General features: G+C 38.6%; 1 protein-coding gene across 1 annotated transcript in view; it reads left to right on the top strand.

Annotated features, from left to right (window-relative positions):
* Positions 1-20866, top strand: part of col4a4 (collagen, type IV, alpha 4) — a 77948-nt gene that overhangs the window by 31960 nt on the left and 25122 nt on the right. Inside the window, exons 6-26 of the mRNA XM_051862481.1 lie at positions 3559-3693; positions 3780-3824; positions 4062-4178; positions 4711-4779; positions 5009-5044; positions 5193-5255; positions 5400-5435; positions 9056-9097; positions 9178-9258; positions 9369-9413; positions 9568-9630; positions 9981-10025; positions 10150-10203; positions 10363-10423; positions 12229-12333; positions 12473-12565; positions 13488-13547; positions 17373-17435; positions 18071-18160; positions 20509-20669; positions 20777-20849. Of these exons, the coding sequence (XP_051718441.1) occupies positions 3559-3693; positions 3780-3824; positions 4062-4178; positions 4711-4779; positions 5009-5044; positions 5193-5255; positions 5400-5435; positions 9056-9097; positions 9178-9258; positions 9369-9413; positions 9568-9630; positions 9981-10025; positions 10150-10203; positions 10363-10423; positions 12229-12333; positions 12473-12565; positions 13488-13547; positions 17373-17435; positions 18071-18160; positions 20509-20669; positions 20777-20849 (1537 nt within the window). The remainder of the gene's footprint in view (positions 1-3558; positions 3694-3779; positions 3825-4061; positions 4179-4710; positions 4780-5008; positions 5045-5192; positions 5256-5399; positions 5436-9055; positions 9098-9177; positions 9259-9368; positions 9414-9567; positions 9631-9980; positions 10026-10149; positions 10204-10362; positions 10424-12228; positions 12334-12472; positions 12566-13487; positions 13548-17372; positions 17436-18070; positions 18161-20508; positions 20670-20776; positions 20850-20866) is intronic.

Raw genomic sequence — 20866 nt, 5'->3', positions numbered from 1 at the left:
TTTTGACTGATTTTGCATTTCCTTCAGCCTGAGGCTTATTCATTTCACTTTTTTGTGTGAAAGGCCCTTTACATGTGACAAAAATAAAACTTTTGTTTTTTGTTATTAAAAAAAAAAAAAGCAAGCCCAGCCCAGGTGAGAAAAAGTAGTGCAAAAGTAATGTAACATTAATTTCCAACCCTCTACGGACACACTGAAGCTTGAGCTGCCATTGGCTAGTAAATTTAGTAAATATTGTATTTTACTCGCCAGACTTTTTACATAAAAAATATTTTTTTACATAAATATAACATAAAATATATATTTCAAACACTATTAAAGTCAAGTAAACAGTCTGTAATAAAATAAGGTCAAATAATCAAACTATTAGCAATATCACAAATAAACACAATAGAAAAAATGGCAATTAAATAAACACTTATTTTTCAGGTAGATCTAACAGTAGTTATATGAAGATTAAGTACAGAAATTGAATAATCAAATGTAAAATAGCACTGAATGGTCTTTACTGTATAAATTAAATACAGATTAATGCTTATTAAATTTACAGCTTTTTTTTTTATTTTTGATTAACATTAAAGACACAGACAGCAGGAATATTAGGCTGCTGTCACTTTATGACTAATGCACGGATCCAATATACTGTTACACATGCGTTTACTTTCTCAAATGTTTACATCCACTTAAGACATAACCGACTATGTGTACTAAGATACTCGCCAAAATGGGCATTTTGACATAATTTTGTGTGAAATTGTCCGTTCAAGCACAAGACGTGAAAGAGAACTCAATTCAGTATTCGCGTGCTGTCAGACGCGTCTTTCTGGGCGCATGCTTTGGATGTGTGCGCAGTGCGCACATAAAACATCTTACACATCGCGCAAATTATCTTTTGCGTCTACTTGAACTTGAATGTTTAAATTGGCATGGCTTAATGCACGTTCAAAGAATAAACTTTCATGACAATGCAGCAGTGGTGCGATCGGGACAGTGACAGTTCTGTCAACGAGCCCTGCACATGCTCTCTCTTTCTCTCACATTGAGTGCGTGTGAGAGAAAGCGACAGAGGGCACTCTCAGGTGCTTTACGACGGTGCATAAAGCTCAGCAGACAATGAAATTATATCTGTGCTAAACTTATTTTTTGCCTCTCAATTACAGGCAACTGAAATCATACAATTTACTAGCCATTTTTTAGTCGCCTCTCATGAAATGTGGTCGCATATGCGACTGATTTACCCACATTGTAGAGGGTTGCTTTCTATAAAAAGTAACTACTGTAAGTAACGGAATTAGTTACTATTTTAGGGAGTAACAAATATTGTAACACATTAGTTTTAAAAGTAACTTTCCCCAACACTGGACTTCAGCATCACATAATCCAGAAATCATTCTAATATGATGATTTACTGCTCAGGAAACATTTCTTATTATTATCAATGCTAAAAACAGTTGTGCTGCCATATATTTTTGTGAAAACCGTGACACAATTTGTTTAGGTTTCTTTAATGAATAGAAAGTAAAAAAAACAGCATTCATTTGAAATCAAAATCTTTTTTTACATAATGAAAGTCTGTCCTGTCGCTTTTGATCAATTTAAAGCATCCTTGCTGAATAAAACTATTAATGTCTTATAAAAAATTTGTATTGACCTCAAACTTTTGAACGTTCGTGTACTAAGATATACTCGTTCCCTTATACATATATAGAAACTGATTATAAGCACATGTTCTAGCAGCATAAAACTGTGCAAAGTAGAGAGTGAAAATGAGCTGCAATGCTTTGAGGACACACACAATTGGTTTAGTTAAAAAAAAAAAAAAAAAAAAAAAAAAAATTTTCCCTGTTTATGTGTGTATTTGCATAAATAGACGATGATACCTTTTGTCTTTGTCAGCTCAAGATATTGACCAGAGGAAGAGAAAGAGAGAAAATCGTTCCTGGTATTTTAATTAAAAGTGCTCTGAAACTGAAACTGTCACAAACCAGCTGTGGGAAGAACCTGCAATTAACATGATTCTTTCCTCCCATTCAGGGAGGCTGCATAGCAGCGTGTGCTCGAAGAGAGGATGTGTGTGCGCGTGCACTGCTTTCAGTCAAATATTTGACATATTTGCCTTTGCCACTACATTTTTGAGTATTTTTGGTGTGTGTATATATAAACTCTGCTAAATCCCAGTGCTCCATTGATGTTCCCTTCTGCGTGTGTGTGTGTGTGTGTGTGTGTGTGTTGTTTCAGTCAGAGCTCTTTTGGATAGTCAGTCATTCATGAAATTTACTAATTCATTCTCACGCAACAGTCATCACTATTTATGTAGTAAAAGCTTTTTTTTTTTTTTTTTTTTTTTTTTAACACCCCATCCATTTTGTACAAATATTTGTTTTTTAATTAGACCAACATGATGCATTGGAGATCAGAACCAAAACATTACAAAGAATTGTATTTATATAGTAAATGCATTTACATACAATCATCTTTCATAACGAGTATATGTACAACACAATTACTCACTAATCAGACTTACACACGCTGAGAGCACTTAAAGGGATGGTTCACCCAAGCAGATCTCGCCCCCCATTGACTACCATAGAGGGGGGAAAAAAATACTATCGTAGTCAAAGGGGGGCGAGATCTGCTTGGATATTCTTCCAAATATCTTTCTTTGTGTACAGCAGAACAAAGAAATGTATACAGGTTTGGAACAACTTGAGGGTGAGTAAATGATGACAAAATTTTCTTTTTTTTTTGGTGAACTATCCCTATAAAACTACTAACCATCACACTCAAGCACAAAGCACTTAACATCACTGACCAAAAACACTCTAGCCTAAAACAAGCAGGAATTGGTGACGCACAGCAGTGCCGTGCATGTAGTATGTTCTTTATGTTTTGTCACACCCTTGTGGTGATTTTGTAAAAATACACTATCATTCAAATGTTTGGGATTTTTTTTAAATATTTTTGAAAGAATTATCTTATGTTCACCAAAGCTGCATTCATTTGCTCAAAATACAGTAATATTATGAAATATTATTCCAATTTATAATAGTTTTCTATTTTAATATACTTTAAAATGTATTTTATTCCTGTGATCCAAGCTGAATTTTCAGGATCATTACTCCAGTCTTCAGTGTCACATGATCCTTCAGAAGTCATTCTAATATGCTGATTTGCTGCTTACGAAACATTTATTTTTATTTTTATTAGCAATGTTGAAAACAGTTGTGCTGCATTTTCGTGGAAACGGTAATACATTTTTTCAGGATTCTTTGATAAATGTTAAAAAAGTACAGCATTTATTTGAAATAGGAATCTTTTTAACATTATAAATGTCTGACACTTATTTTATCAATTTAATGCTGAGTGAAATTATTAATTTCTTCTGACAAAACTGAAACTTTTGAATGGTAGTGCAAATTTGGAATAAATGCAGTTACACTATACTGTCACAAATGACAGAAAAATTTTTTAACAAAAAGTTGGACTTTCCATGCTAGAGCAGTGAATATCACTATAATATCATTATATTATATTTCCTCTCCCTCTCTTGTTTTCCAGGGAAGTCCTGGTGACTTAGGTCGGCAGGGCCCCCAGGGGCCCCCAGGTTGGCCTGGCATCGCAGGACTTTGCGGCGAGAAGGGTCAACATGGATTCATAGGATTCCCTGGGGATTCTGGCCCGGCAGGAGACCAGGTACACAGAAACGCACACGTACCTACACACAGTTCTCATACGAATGAATACAAGGACCTTTATTCTGTTTTGCTCTTTTGTAATAGGGTGTTAAAGGAGTTAAAGGCCATGGTGGATTAGATGGAGTGCCTGTAAGTGACAGTCTGCAGTATTCATCAATAGAAAACCAACAGATATTCTATGTAACGATTGATCAGTATGTAGTTAACAATACATACATACAGTATATGCTACTAGCCATCATTATTTATATTATTTAAAAAAATTATATTATATTATATTATAATTTTAATTAGTAATTATGCATGTAATAATGCATGTGTTTACTTTATATGGACATATACCACCTTATGTTGGTCATCTTCCAGGGTCATCCGGGGCCTGGTGGTCTTCCTGGGCTTCCAGGGAAGGATGGCTGTAATGGAACCAAAGGGGAATGTGGGTTGAATGGTGAAATAGGACGACCCGGCAACCCAGGACCCAAGGTACGACATAGGCTTAGCAAGCATCCCCATGTGAAACAGTTCTTCAAGTCAACATAAATCCACTTTACTTTCAAAGTCTGATTTATTTCTGAGTGAAACAGGATATTCAACAAGAAAAATTGTATGGTGAGATTGATTTTATCCATAGGGATTTGGAAATCGATTGGATAGTGAAAAGTGGTCGGGTAGAGAAGGGTTAAAAACTGAAAAGGAAAGTCGTTTCACAGGTGGAAAAAGTTTTAAAGAAATATTACAAAAATGTCAAACATTTTTTTTCTTGGTGTAACAATGATTCGCTTACAACTAGACCAGGAGCATGTATTAAGAAAGTAAATAGCATAAAATAATGTAACAATATGTCATTTTGATTTCCTGTTGACTGGGTTCATTCAGTCAATTAACCATTTCCTCTGGTTCTTAAACCAGCAATAACAGAGCTGTCTGCAACTTTTCTGATATTTAATCATTTTTACGATTGCTTTAACTAAATTATTTCCATGACTCCCTTCATTTTTACTTGCATGTGTTTTAGGGACTACCTGGGTTAAAAGGTATCAAAGGAGACCCCTCTTATAGGACAATTTACAATCCTGGAACTCCCGTACGTATAATGCCATAAATTCATGTCTTCATATTTTATACATTGTAAGTGAGCAGTGCCAAAATTATCAATGTGAGACTTTTGCCGAGGCACATAAAAGCTAACACATTTGATTGAAATACAATACAATAGTTGATGCTTTTATAGGTGTTTTTATTTTATTTTGCCTGTATTTATATTTATCTTTTGATACCTAACAAATCTGTGAACGTGTGACCCTCATTCACAGGGTGTTAATGGATCACCAGGAATACGTGGACCACAAGTATGTACTAAGTGCAAAAAAGCAGATCTTACATGAATATATACTGTAATATATTACATTGGTGTGATATAGTTCTATGTTATTGCAGTTTTATTTATTAGTTAGGTTTGCTTTGTTTGTCTGTGTTTCTGTTTGCATGTGCACAAAGGGACTTAAAGGATTCTGTGGCCCTCGAGGTCCACCAGGACGCGTGGGACCTGATGGACATTTGGTAAGAGAAGCATTTTCTATATATATATATATATATATATATATATTCAGTTACAAACTTTAGCTCATCTGCTTGATCTCTTTTGACTTAATGTTTTTATTTGATTTCTTGTTTTTTTATTTCCTTTTTCTTTGTTTATTCAAGGGCTTACAGGGTTTTCCAGGTCCAAGAGGCCCACCGGTGAGTTTTTCATGTACATGCCTATGAGAATGAACATTCTCTGAGATTACTGAAGTTTATAGTTTATTAGCTCTCATTTGAAAACCTGAAGATCTTTGTTCAAATGCCACTGTGGTTGCAATACTTTAACCAGACTATAGAGTGCAGTAGGCCAAGACTGCTAACATAATTAATTAAAAGGTACACTATATGTAACTATTGGCCCTCTAGAGGTTAAAAAACAAAACTGCATGTATTTTTCAAGAACTTTGTTTTGGTTGTCCTTTGGCTCTGCGTGACTATGCAGATGAATATGGTTATCCTACTGCTCATAAAACATGTTTAGATGGAAAGGATCTCAAGCTGACTAGCTGAAGACGTTAGCTGTAGCTTTACCCATTAATAGACACTGTACTTCCTTAAAAATAAATTGCAGCCCAGTGCTACAACAACCATAATGAAATGACCCTTCACAATAGATAATGCTTTACAATGAGCTCTGTTAGAGAGCTACATATAGCAATTTATCTGTTCAATAAAATACCTTAATCACCTGTTGAGTAATAAAAACACCATCTCCACATCACTTTTACAACATTTCAAATCCTTCAGTTCTCATCATCTCCGAAAAATCAAGTTGATGTTAGTTCTTGTCAGCAGATAGACAAAGGACACAGAGGTAAGTGTTACAAATAAAAGCAGGTTTATTGACAACGAGGAAGACAACACAGGCGTGAGAACTGTCCAGGTAAGCGTGGTACTGTGATAGCACTGCTCCTACCCCGGTGGTGGAGGCGTCCACCTCCACGACGAACGGGAGCTTGGGGTCGGGGTGTGTGAGGATAGGAGCAGTGCAAAAGGCCTCTTGGAGTGCTTTGAAGGCGGCTCGAGCTTCTGGGTTCCAGGACAGAGACTTGGGCTTCTGACGGAGCATGGAAGTCAGTGGGGTTGAAAGGATACTTAAGTTCTGGATGAATCTACGGTAGAAGTTAGGGAAGCCGAGGAATCGTTGACAGTGTTCTTTAACAGTCTGAGGTTGAGGCCAGTCCCGATTGGCTTGGACCTTCCCCTGGTCCCTCTGGATACCTGGAGTAGATCAGGATGTCGTCTATATACACGATGACGAACCGATGGAGGAACTCCCAGAACACCTCATTCATAAACCCCTGGAAGATGGACGGTGAGTTGGCCCTCCCGGATACGAACAAGGTTATAGGCGCTCCGCAGATCCAGCTTCGAGAAGATGCGGGCCCCACGGAGTTCCTTGAGGGCGGCCGGGACCAGGGGAAGAGGGTTAAGGGAGTTTGACGGTGTGTTCGTTAAGGGTTCGGTAGTCAATACAGGGCCGCAAGCCTCCGTCCTTCTTACCCACGAAGAAGCAGCTCGATGCCGCTGGTGAGGTGGATGGATGAATGAACGGTTGTTGGAGAGCCTCCTTGATGTATTCCTCCATAGCCTTGCGTTTCGGGATGGACAGGGGGTACACTTGCCCCTTGGGGGGTGTGGCACCAGGCAGCAGGTCTATGGCGCAGTCCCATGGCCGATGGGGTGGTAACTTCGTGGCTGCCTGTTTGCTGAACACATCCTGGAACGCCATATAGTCAGATGGGATCATGGGAGCAGTGTGAGGTTCGGGGCTCTCCACAAGTGTTGATTGAACATGTAGCACTGGGTCACTAACCAGGGGTTCAGGATATTTGGAAAGGCAATTTTGGAAACAGGCAGGACTCCAAAATCTCACTTGTGTCCCATCTGACTTCTGGAGAATGTTAAGAGAGCCAGGGGTGTCCCAGGATGACGTCTAGAGTGGGTCCCTCCAGTACCAGAAAGGAGATTCTCTCACTGTAAAGACATCCGATTTGCATTGTGATAGGTGGAGACCGGAACTTGATGCGCCCACGTCCGAGCGGTTTTCCCTGGATGGTTTCTACTTTCAGTTCTTTTTGTCTCTGATGGGGTAAACCCAGTTGCTTCAGTAGGGTTGGTGAGATGAAGTTGCCGGAGGAGCCCGAGTCGACAAGGGCACGTGCTGAAATGACATGCAGTGGGGTGAGTAGTTGTATATCCAGCAGAGTCAAATTAGAGATATCAGGCTCCAATTGGAGGCTACTCACCGTGGGACGTGGGAGACGTGAGGGGCATGCACGAATGAAGTGCCCAGGAGCTCTGCAGTACAAACACAGTCCTGTAGCTAGACATTGAGCACGCTCCGGGCGGGAGAGGTGACTGGAATCCACCTGCATGGGTTCTGGTACTGGAGGACAGGCAGCGGGTGAGGACGGAGAATGAACGGTTGTTTCCGGTAGGCAGGCTGTAAGATGTTGGGAAATTTTCACTGCTTTCTGCATAAAGCTCTCCAATCCGACCGAATTCTCATAAATCGCCATTTGGGCTCTGAGCTGGGGATTTAAACCTTGACGGTAAGCAGTTAGTAATGCAGTTTCGTTCCATCCACAAGTGGCAGCTAGAGTCCGGAAGAACTGCCTTGCCGGAGACGGATGAGTTGGTCAGAAACGGAGAGCGATCCTGTGGCAAGACCAAAAACTTCATGGAAATGAGAAGAGAAATCCTCGAAAGAGTCAGTGAGGTTAGACTGTGAATTCCAGATGGCTTGTGCCCAGAGTAATGCTCGTCCGGTGAGCAAAGAGATCAAAAACGCCACTTTAGATCGTTCGTTAGTGAATTTATGGGAATGCATCTCAATGTACAGTGATACTTGAAGGAGGAAACCGCTACATTCTACCGCCTCACCTGAATAGTTGGAAGGAAGGGCCATGAGACTGGCAGAGGCAGATTGATGGTGTGGGTCCGGAGAGAGAGCAGCTCGAAGAGCGCTGACCAGCTCCTCGATGGTATTCTCAGCCGCAGGATCTCCGGACGAAGGTTAGGTCTGGTCTTCTGTCAGCAGATAGACGAAGAACACAGAGGTAAGTCTTACAAATAACAGCAGGTTTATTGACAACGAGGAAGACAACACAGGCGTCAGAACTGTCCAGGTAAGCGGGCGGGGAGTGGGAAAGTCTTGAGTCTGATCGTGTCCTTGTGTTTTCCAGGTGATCCGAGGGGAGCTGTGGAGCATGGAGTCAGTGGTGAGCAGCAACGAGGGAGAATTGGAAGGTATCACCGGAACAACAGGTAAGTAGACAACAGGTAAGTGGGTCAGGCGAAACAACATGGTATAGTTGAGACCAGACAGTGAGTGAATGGGAGGAGTGCGTTAATATAGTGCTGGCTGATGATCGTGTTTTCTTTCTGGCAGTAGACTTTCCTCTGTTTGGTGTTTTTTAAACAGGTGATTCCCCAGAGGTTGGAGATTTAGCTGCTCCATGTCCACCTTTCTCGCTCATTGTGACAACTAACCTCTGCCACTCCCACTCCATACACACGTCAAAGTAGCCGGAGCAACTTTTCTCCATTTACGGATATGACGAGACACGCACAAGTGTTTTGGAAGAAGGATTGATTATGTGTTGACTCATTATTTAAATTTTCTTCCTTTTGAACAAAAAAAAAGTTACATAGTGTAACTTTAATTTGACATGAACCTCTGCGTGTTTTCTGACCGCCATCTGTGAGTAATATGAAACCATTTAAATTATTTTACATCCTCTTTAATGAGATTTTGCTCTGTTTCTCTGTAGGGAGATCCAGGAAGATCACTGCCTGGACCAAAAGGAGATGAGGTAAATAACACACATGGTAGTGCTGAATTTACAAAATACATGAAGGTGTGTTTAATGATGTCATCTTAATTCTCTTACAGGGGGATCAAGGTCCTCAGGGGAATCCAGGTCCATTTGAATATGTAGAGCCCAACCCAGAAGACTATGTAAAAGGCGATAAAGTAAATCTTCCACATGTGAAATGAGTTTTCAGTTGTTAAGGTTTTATAAGGATGCCAGGTAGTAAATGATGTTGGATTTTTTTTAAAAATACGTATAACTTTGTTTGTAGGGAAATAAGGGACAAAGGGGAATTTGTGGAGTTCGTGGCCCAACGGTGAGTATTACTGTATATTTAATTTATTAGACCTGATAACTTATTAACTAACGTAGCAGGCCCTGGTGTGAGATCTGTGTTAGTTTAAACATTTTTCTGTGCTAGTTTAAACATTTTTCAAACATGTTTTTACATTTATTTATGTGTTTCTCAGGGTCTTGAAGGGCCTCCAGCAGAAAAAGGAGAGAAAGGCATAATTGGTTTTACTGGACCCAGAGTAAGACTATTCACCTGTTTCCCTATCAATTAATCCACTACAAACCACTACAATAACACCTCAAAGCAACTAATCTAATGCTCAAACCAACCAATAAGACCACAAATAATCTAATAACAAAAATAATAAAAAATTAAACCATTCATAACATGCCAAACCAACCAGTCAGAACATTGAAAATTAACCAATCAACACCTCACACTTTAGCTGACATTAGTATTTAGCATCCAGTTCCCCTCATTTTGCATATTCAGACCTAGTTTAAATCAACTTCATCCTTTATGTACTTTTTCAGTCATAGATGTTGTTGTGCTAGATGTTAATATAGTTTATTTTTAAAATAATCATAGGGCCCACCTGGATTTCCAGGCCGAACGGGGTTTCAAGGACCCAAGGTACATCTATTAATAATTCTTCATTATTATTATTCATTATTATTCATTTATATTAACATAATAGCTTTGTTGAATTATACTGTTTGTCTCTTCTGTTGTTATTTTTTTTTTTTTACATATACAGGGGAAACTTGGGGATAATGGTCTCCCTGGTCTATTTGGCAATCCAGGACAAAAGGTCACACACATTCTGAATAGACTTTTCATCTGTATTTTAAATCTTGCTCAGCTGCATTGTATGATCTTTGAAAGACAGAGATTTAGAAAGAGATATTTAAAACTTTATTTTAATTTTAACCGTTTGTTCACTGACGCTGCTGCTGTGAATGTGTGACAGGGCTTTCCAGGTGACCCCGGACCTAAAGGAAATCCGGAGGAATATTATTACCCTGTGACAGGTAATAGTGTTTACATTAGTACACAACCACATTGTAAACATGTAAAAACCATACACTATAAATGGTGTTTTGCTTTATGGCTTGCTTAAAGGGGTCCTTGATTATGATTTCACCTTTTTAACTTTAGTTAGTGTGTAATGTTGCTGTTTGAGCATAAACAACATCTGCAGTTACGATGCTCAAAGTTCAAAGCAAAGGGAGATATTTTATTTTACAGAAATCGCTTTTTAAGGACTACAACAAACAGCTGGTAGGGAGTACAACGAGCTTCTTCCCGGGTTGGTGACATCACCCTAAACCTAAACCCTAAACCTAACCCTAAAAAAATAACCCTAAACATAAACCCCGCCCCCGGGAACACACAACATAGGGTTTAGAGCCATCATTTTACACCGGACAGCTTCACAAACGAGGGTCAATTCAACGCTGGATTTGCACAAAAGATTAACATGACATGCTAGTCGATGAGTTGAATCAACTCCACAGCAACTACATAAATTTATCCACTAACCGTTCAGAAACGTCCAGTTGCTTCCTAAAAGTTGTAACTTCTTCCTGAGTCTCTCCATCAGTGTCCGACTTCAGTTTGAACAATGTAAGGCTGAACACCGTTACTGACAATCGTCGTTTTGGCTGCGTGAGATTCTCCAGCTTTGTTGTTGTTGAGCAACCGAAGCGAGCTGTTAAATCTCCGCCCTCTTCTGGAAAGTGGGCAGGGAGCAGCAGCTAATTTGCATTTAAAGGGACACACACAAAAATTTTGTGTTTTTACTTACACCCATATGGGGCAAATTTGACAAGTTATAATAAATGATGTGTGGGGTATTTTGAGCTGAAACTTCACAGACACATTCTGGGGACACCAGAGACTTCTATTACATCTTGTGAAAAGGGGCATAATAGGTCCCCTTTAAATTTATTTTGCAGTGCTTCAGTGAAGTTAAAGATACACTTTGCAACTTTTTTTTTTATTCAAAATTAACAAAATGTAAATAATGAGTCAATACATCATCTTTCTTCCAAAATGTGTTTTTGTCTTACTCTGTAAATTAATCACTTAACACTAAACTGCCGATAATGTGAGTGACTGGGATACCACAGATGGTTGTCATTCACTGTATTGCTTAGAAAGCCAGTTATATAAAGATTTTTAATACAAAGCTTTTTTCCAAAATTAAGTTTTAATAGTATATGTCACATACATATGTGACGTATCCATGTGCACTTAGTAGACCGTCTCATTCTAGCGTTTAATGCTGAGGAGGACTGGACTAGGAAGGACACAGTCTCACTAGGATGCAGCCTTCTGTTTGGGAAGCACCCAAAGATGGTCTTATTATTGGGAGATATGAGGGTCCGTGGCTCTACCATTGGAGAAAGCGTAACGGCCAGCTTGGATCACGTGTGCCTTGATAACCAATCACATTACAGCCTTGACGTCACTGAATTTCTTTCAGAGTTGTGCGATAGTCAACCACTGTTTGAGGATACCATGGAAATGAATGAGAAGTGCCGTAAACTGAATCCTACCTGTCACAAAATTGTCCCTGACTTCTATAAAAAAAAAAAAAAAAATCTTAATACAGTCAACACTCTAATCAAAGATTATATAACAAACATGATAAATGAAATCATTTAAAAGAAAAAAAAATGTTTTGTTATAGCTTTTGTTGCAAGGGCGCCACCTCAGTACTACAACCTGTGATGTCATATATATATATAATTATAAATGTATGATTTAGTTTAAAATGTGTTAAAATTGTCATTTTATTAAGAAAAAAAAAAACATTTATATTAATGTGTAGGACCACCTGGAGATCCTGGGCTCCCTGGTGCTGCCGGACCACCTGGGGATAGAGGGATGATGGGTATACCTGGTCCCCTGGGTGATCCAGGAGCATCTGTACCAGGTGTGAAGAATCTTGAAGAATCTTAAATTTTTTTATGACATTAATATCTTGTAAATCATATTCATGGTCTTAGACTCAAACCTCCTGTCTGTTTCTCTTTCATTTCTCGATTCTCTTTCTAACTCTGCTTTGCTCTTAGGTGCAATGGGTGAATCTGGTCTCCAGGGTCTCAGTGGACTCAAAGGAGAAAAGGGTGAACCAGGAAAAATAAATGGGTCACCCTTGAAATACGGTAATATTTCAGATATTTTCCCATGTTTTGGCTTACCAAAATAATATTCAGTAAGAATTTTATTATTATAATATTTGAAAGAATATTATGTGTAACTGGCATGTTAGGGGCAAACATAACATTTTTTTTGTCCTTGTTCTGAACTGAAGGCACATTTTTTTTCTTTTTTTTTTTTTTGCTTTAAGATGAGAAATTACATGTATTTTATATTTGTAGTTATTAATGGGGTTTGAGGGACACAAAAGCTGTAGGTTCCTGTGGGTTTATTCATAATCCTATTCAGAGAACTTCAGAGATTCAAAGGGTTAGTTCACCCAAAAATGAAAATTTTGTCGTTCCAAAACCGATGAGATTTTAGTTCATCTTTGGAACACAAATGAAGATCTTTTTAATGAAATCTGAGAGCTTTCTGTCCCTCCAATGACAGCCTACACAACTACCACTTCCAAGCCCCAGAAAGGAAGACATCATTAAAGTAATCCATGTGACTCAAGTGGTTTAACCTCAGTTTTATGAAGTGACACACCAGTGCTTTGTTTGCACAAAAAAAGCATAATTTACCACTTTATTTACAAAATATTAATCTCCAATGTGCGTTCACTTAAAGTCTGCTCTCGCGTCAACACAACACGCATGCGTCGTGGTGCTCTCGTGAACACACGTTGGAGATTAATATTTTGTAAATAAAGTGGTAAATTGTTTTTTTATTTTTTTTATTTTTTTGCACAGTCAAAGCACTCTCGTCACTTCATGGATCAACATGAGGGTGAGTAATTAATGACAGAATTTTCATTTTTGGGTGAACTATTCCTATCCTTATGGGTGAACATGATAAATAGTGCCTAGAATTGAATATATATATATATATATATATATTAAAATATATACTCATATAAAATTTAAAACTGTTTTTTTTTTTAAGATAATTTATTTGGGGAGCAGAAGAAATACCCATACTATGGCTCTCCGGATGGCACTCCTGGTGAGTGGATGCTACATAAGTCATACAATATATACTTACACTACTGTTCAAAAGATGTGTGACAGATTCCTATGTCTAATAAATGCTGTTCTATTGAACTTTCTATTCATCAAAGAATGCTTGTATGTAAAAATATGTATCACAGTTTCTACTAAAACATTGAGTAGCACAATGAGGGTTACAGGTATGTGCAACAAGCTTCCATATGCTGTAAACTAGGTCGCATTGCTTCCGGTTCAGGTACTTTTTATGTGCTTTGTTAAATATAGAGGTGTTTTACTCAAGATACCTTCAAAGGAGCGAGCAAAGATGAGCATAACCAATGTCCATCACATATACAGATTGATATCTAAAAGTTATTTTAATTTTTTTCTTCTCGCTAACATTTAGATTTTTAAATTGAGTGAAACAACAACAATAAAAAGAACTAGCTAGGTTAACTTATTACTTTACAAGTCCATAGATATCGCTGTCAGTTCGTACTGCCATTACGTACAGCTATACTGTGTAGCCAATCAGAGACATCTGTTGAGTGCGTGAACACAATGGCCAAACAGAGGTGTTTAAGAATCTGCTCAACAGCAGTCAAAATGCTTGGGGGAAATGCATCTGGTATCCCCCCCCACCCCACCCCCAGTCCCCTTGGTCTGGATGCAGGTCAATTGGGATGTGCCTGGTGGAAATCCTGGATCAATGATGGGTCTAAGATGTCCTTGGCAGCCACCCATGGTCTCTCCTCTGGACCGTAGCCCTCCCAATCCACCAGGTATTGCAACCTGGCCCCCATGACGCCTGGAATCCAGGATCTCCTTTACCTCAAGTGGTGGAGGGGGTTCCCTCTCCTCAGTAGTGGGGCTGGATGCAGGATGGACCGGTTTCAACAGAGATATATGACAAGAAAGAGAGATACGGTAATGAACAGGAAGCTCTAACCTGTAGGTTACTGGATTAATCTGTCGTAAGATACGAAATGGGCTTACATACCCTGGGCTGAGCTTCCTGCTGGGCAGCTGCAACCTGTCGATCTCAGGTGGGCAACCAGACCTTCTGACCCGGCTGGTAGTTTTGATGGGGACGCCTCCTGCAGTCTGCCTTGATTCTCTGGTCTCTGATTGCCCTCTGCAGCCTCACATGGGCACTGTCCCACACCCGTTTACTTCTTCTGACCTAGTCGTCTACTGCAGACACTTCAGAAAGTTCTCCAGACCAAGGGAACATGGGAGGTTGATAACCTAGAACACACTTGAAGGGGGTGAGTCCTGTTTTTGAATGAGCGAGTCGTGTATATGAAAGAGTGAGATTTGAGTGAGTGAATTCTGTGCATATTCTGCCCAAGGTAAAAAGTCACTCCAAAGTTGTTCTTCACGACTAGAGTAAGATCTGAGATAACGCCCCAATTCTTGATACAGTCTCTCAACCTGTCCATTAGCCTGGGGATGATAGCCAGATGTTAAGCTCACATTTATGTCCAACTGCTTACAGAAAGCTTGCCATACCTGAGATGTGAACTGTGAACCCTGGTCAGAAACTATATCCTCAGGTATTCCATAGACACAAAAAACTTGGTGAAATTATGCTTGTGTGGTTTCCATTGCTGTGGGTAGGCCTTTTAGTGGGATTAGATTATATGCTTTAGAAAAGCGATCTATAATTACCAGAATTGGAACTGGGCAGATCTGTAACAAAATCCACAGCCAGATGAGACCAGGGGCACTGAGGAATTGGCAGGGGTTTCTAGGAGACCAGCTGGGAGTTCCTGGGGTGTCTTGGATTGAGCACACACAATGTAAGACTTGACATACACAGAGACGTCATTAATTAGATGAGGCAACTAGATAGATTTACGCAACAGTTCAATTGTCTGGTGAATGCCAGGATACCCGGAGCTCAGAGATGTGTGCACCCATTGCATCATTTGTTGGCGAAGAGACCTTGGGACATAATGCCGGGCAGGAGGACATTCTGGGGGAGTTGGTTCTGTCTGCTGTTCTCGATGCAGTTTCTCCATTATATCCCAGCGAATGGGTGCCACAATGACAGAAGTTAGGTAGAATTGTCCCTTGGCAGCAGGAGGTTTCATTTGAGTCATATCTTCACGAAAGGTCATCAGCTTTACTATTCTTGCTTCCCGGATGATAAGTGACTGTGAACTGAAAACTTGTGAAGAACAATGACAAGTGTGTCTGTCTTGGATTGAGATGCTTTGCACACCTGATATATTCCAGATTTTTGTGGTCAGTAATAACTTGAAAAGGATGGCAAGCTCCCTCCAACCAGTGTCTCCATTCCGCAAGCGCTGCTTTTATAGACAACCGTTCCTTGTTATCCACATCATAGTTTCTCTCTGCAGTGGTTAAATTTCTGGAGAAAAAAACACTGGGAAACATTTTACCTGGGTTACCTGGGAGATAAAACTGCTCCAATGCCAAACTCAGAAGCGTCTACTTCCACAAAAAATGGTAAGTCAGGATCTGGATGTTTCAGGATTGGGGCAGTAGTAAAGCTGTTTTTTAGGGCCTCAAAGGCCGTCTGAGCAGGCTGAGTCCATGACAATTTCTTTGGTTTACCCTTAAGCAATGAGGTTAGGGGATGGTACTGTAATTACAGATAAACCTCCTATAAAAATGAGCAAATCCCAAGAACCTCTGCAATTCTTTTACTGTGGCAGGACGTGGCCTTTCGGTGACTGCCTTGACCTTTCCTGTGTCCATCTTCACTCCTTTATGACTTATCTTGTAGCCAAGGAAGGTGGTACTTCGGACATGAAATTCACATTTCTCTGCTTTGACATATAAATGGTTAGCCAGTAATCGAGACAGGACATTTCTTAAATGATGATGTCACATATAAGGAGATGGTTTCTGAGTGGAACAGGCCTATCTTGACCGTAACAGGAACAGTTTGATGAGTAATTCCTTCTCCAATAGGTTAAATATTAATGGCAGTTATGTTAATATGTGGTATGCAAGGGATAACAGGTAGATTATGAATCTATGAATCAAGTTCATTATGAATCAGATTCACTGCAGAGCCAGAATCAAATAACACTGGAACACACTGAGAAGAATTTGCATAGAAGAAGAGTAAAACATTTAGTCAGCATCGTAGTTAAGGATGTACTTACTTTGGCCTGGGCCTTTAGATTAGACTGACCAAATATGACGTTGATCTGATTAAAGCTCTAGGATGAGTTCGTTAAAGTATAACGTGTGGCAATGGCAAAAACTTCCAAAATTTTGCAGAGAAGATTCAAAATATCTCACTTCCTGTTGAGTTTACAGATTTTGCACACAGGGGCGTTTTTGTAGGTATTGAGCTGTTACATCTGTCTACCGAATTTCATACCTGTACGTGAAACGTAGCACGAAGGGCGCTTAATTTAAATTTTGTAGGTGGCGTTATCGAGCCATTTTGCCACACCTAATTCTAAAACCCACATCAGAAGTAAATTTTCACCACTTCTGATGCGTGTGCAGAGTTTCATGAGTTTTCGAGCATGTTTAAGCCCTCAAAAATGCAATTCATTTCAGAGAAGAATAATAACCGGTAGTACTCAGTACTCAGGCGATGGCTCCCTCTGGCGGTCGGAGGAATGAATGGTGGATGCAGATGTTAAAGTACCGAAGTGGGTACTTTTGACAACACTAATAGAAAGTTCAATAGAACAGCATTTATTAGACATAAGAATCTTTTGATCATTTTAGTGTATCTAATCCATTTAATGCATATTACTTTCTTAGCCCCAAACTTTAGCGACCCCAATATATATATATATATATATCTTTTGTAATATAAGTTAGGAACATATCATGACTCTTCCTCTAGGGGAACCTGGAAAACCGGGCCATCCTGGAAGTAAAGGACAACCAGGAAATCCTGGCAGTCCTGGTGAGTGGATATAGATTTTTTTTTTTTTTTCCCCTCATGTTCTTCCTTTTTCCATTGTCTATCTTAATGAGATTGTGATTCAGTCACATCAAACTATCTGCACATACCTGTATAAAATGCATGTTAGAGGGAGACTCAAAGCCATTAGTCTTTCAATTTAAACTTTTGAGAGCATGTGTTTACCTAGTTCCCTTAGTGCCTTTGTCTACTTTTGTGTCTTTTTATATTTTGACATTTTCATTTGATTCGTAATTAATTTTAGTAAAACATTCAGCATATTCAGTGCAGACACACTAACATGTTTCATTTTGTTAACATTATTGATAATGTACGTGTGTGCATCATCAATGAAGTTAATGAATGTCCTTCAAACGTGTTATCTTTCTTTGTTTGTTTGCCTGCTTGCATGTTGTTTTTGTGTGCATGTCCATCCTGTCATGATGTCAACATTTGTCTCGTCATGTTTCGAGTGAACAGTTTGCGGTGAGCAAAACATTTTAACTGTTACATGCTACGTACATTTATCCAACACATTTATGCAAGTAACATCATACCTTAATACATAAGACGTTACACTACAGTTCAAAAGAAGTACAACTAATACATGGTGATGAGAGTATCTGTCTGTGATATAGGTTACTACTGCCTTCCTGGTGAACGTGGAGAACCTGGACACGATGGACAGAGAGGGCCTTTGGGATTACAAGGTGTCAAGGGGAGAAAAGGTGAGTTTTATGACATTAGCTATGTTTCCATCCAACTATTTTTATGCGCGTTTTGGGATATCGCATAAAAAACACTGGATGGAAATGGCAAAATGCACATGAATTCTAAAAATGCTCATAAAAAAACATATGTGCTCAATTCAGTCAGATAAACTTTTTATCCGATAAGAAAACTTGCGCATAAACTACGGTGGAAACACATTTACAGAATAAATTCCTCAATGCGCCTCAAAAAAGACATGTGACTTTGCGATGGGATGGCATAACTGGAACAACCAGCAGAACGATCTTGTTGCTCAGCGTCTGAAATGCTGTTTTAATTGTTCTGAAATGCCTGTCGTCAAAGTGGTTCAGTATAATTACGTCATAGAACTGTCTAACACGACTGCGTTCCCAAACAGCAGCATCTAACCTCCGAAAGCATGATAACTTAATTATATACTAAATTATTATATAGTGACTTCTACTGAATCAACTTCCCTTTTTTTTTTTTTTTTGATATTTAGCACCAGTTTATCAGGAAGTTGTGCTGTCAAATCGAATAATCGTGATTAACAAAAAGTTTGGTTGGTGTTTATATAATATATGTGTGTGTCTATATATTACTGTAAATGTGTGTGTGTGTGTGTGTGTATATATATATATATATATATATATATATATATATATATATTTTCTTTAGGGTTCAGGTCAGGGGACTGGGGCGACCATGGCAGAAGCTTCATTTTGTGCTCAGTGACACATTTCTGTGTTGGTTTTGATGTTTGTTTTGGATCATTGTCCTGATGGAAGATCCAACCACGGCCCATTATTGGATTTCTAGCAGAAGCAGTCAGGTTTTGATTTTTTTATCTGTTGGTATTTGATAGAATCCATGATACCATGTATCTGAACAAGATGTCCAGGACCTCCCGCAGAAAAACAGGCCCACAACATTAAAGATCCAGCAGTATATTTAACCGTGGGCATGGGGTACTTTTTATCCATGTGTGCACCAAACCCATCTGGTGGGTTTGCTGCCAAAAAGCAATTTTTTTTAGTTTCATCTGACCATAGAAGCCGGTCCCGTTTGAAGTTCCAGTCTTGTCTGATAACTGAATATGCTGGAGATTGTTTCTGGATGAGAGCAGAGGATTTTTCTTGAAACCTTCCTGATCAACTTGTGGGGATGTAGGTACTGTTTGATAATTTTTTTTAGGCTTTCTGAGACTCAAGACTCAACTAATCTCTGCAGTTCTCCAGCTGTGATCCTTGGAGAGTCTTTGGCCACTCAAACTGTCCTCCTCACCATGCATTAGATTTTTGCTAATTTTATGAATTAAAGATCAAAAGGATAAACAATGCAGATTTATTTTTACAGTCATCTTTGATCATATTTACCAAGGGTGTATAATATATAATGTTTTTTACAAATATATTAAGCAGCTCAGCTGTTTTCACCATTGATAGTAATAAGAAATGTTTCTTGAGCATCAAATCATCATATTAGAATGATTTATGAATTTACCTAAAATTTTTGAACAGTAATGTAAAGTCAGTTAAATCAGAAAGAGCATATATTTAACTGTATGTTTTTTATTTTGTTTTAAAACCAAAAAACTTTATTCTAAGTGTTTTGCATAAAATGTTTTTTATATATATATATATATATATATATATGTATGTATATATGTGTGTGTGTGTGTGTATATATATATATATATATATATATATATATATATATATATATGTTTTATATATAAATAAAATAAATGTATAGATTTATGTATAAATAAAATAAATGTATGTTTTATATATAAATAAATAAATAAATAAATAAATAAATGTTTTATATATATATATATATAAAATATATTGTCATTTTTATGTGTTAATCATACATTTTAATTATGACTTAAGTGTCCAAATACTTTTGGTGATGCTATTGTAGTAAATAGGCTATACTATACTATAATCTATTATTTATCTCATGAATAGGTCCATATCAAATATGTGCACTTTTTCATATTTTTCACATTTTTTAAACATGGAAAAAATTTTTTTTAAAGTAAGCAGATTATTTGTAGCTGAAAGCAACAAATTAGCCAAAATATTTAATACTTGAACATACAGTAGGAGGTATCTGTGTGAACGACTGATATAAATGTGCAGAACCTGCTCACAAGTGTAAGAGCATCTTATCTGGTGCTGTCCATGGTGCTGATGATTTTTGGTTCTTTTGTCCTAGCTGTACGGTTGTGTGCAGTGTGTATTGGTGTCCATTAGGGGGCGGCAAAGCATCTTTTCTAACACAAGTATGAGCACCTGTGCTTATTATATGTATATTTTTTTTTTGTGTTCCCTTTCAGGTCCTGAAGGGGGATGTGCATGTGACCCACCTGGTGATCTACCTGGTGATCCTGGCCCTCCAGGCTGTCCGGGTGACCCTGGTGATCAGGGGCAAAAAGGGTTCCGGGGTCCCAGAGGTGAAATCGGACTCATCGGAGAGAGGGGTGTGGGAGGTGTAACTGTATGTAAACCTGGTTGAGATTCATGTGAAATTAAGTTTGTATTGTGCTTGTGTATGTGTAAGTATCTAAGGATTTCTTTTTGTTTTTGTCTATTGTTGTTTCTCAGGGTCCCAGAGGCTTCACAGGTCTCAGAGGGATTAAAGGAGAGAAAGGAGGTGTTATGGTGTCATGCACGAAGGGTGAAGCATATTTGCAA

The sequence above is a fragment of the Ctenopharyngodon idella genome, chromosome 15, assembly GCF_019924925.1.
Source record: "Ctenopharyngodon idella isolate HZGC_01 chromosome 15, HZGC01, whole genome shotgun sequence".
Taxonomy (NCBI): Eukaryota; Metazoa; Chordata; class Actinopteri; order Cypriniformes; family Xenocyprididae; genus Ctenopharyngodon; species Ctenopharyngodon idella.
Note: the sequence above shows the minus strand (reverse complement) of the source record. Positions and strands in the feature narration are given on the sequence as shown.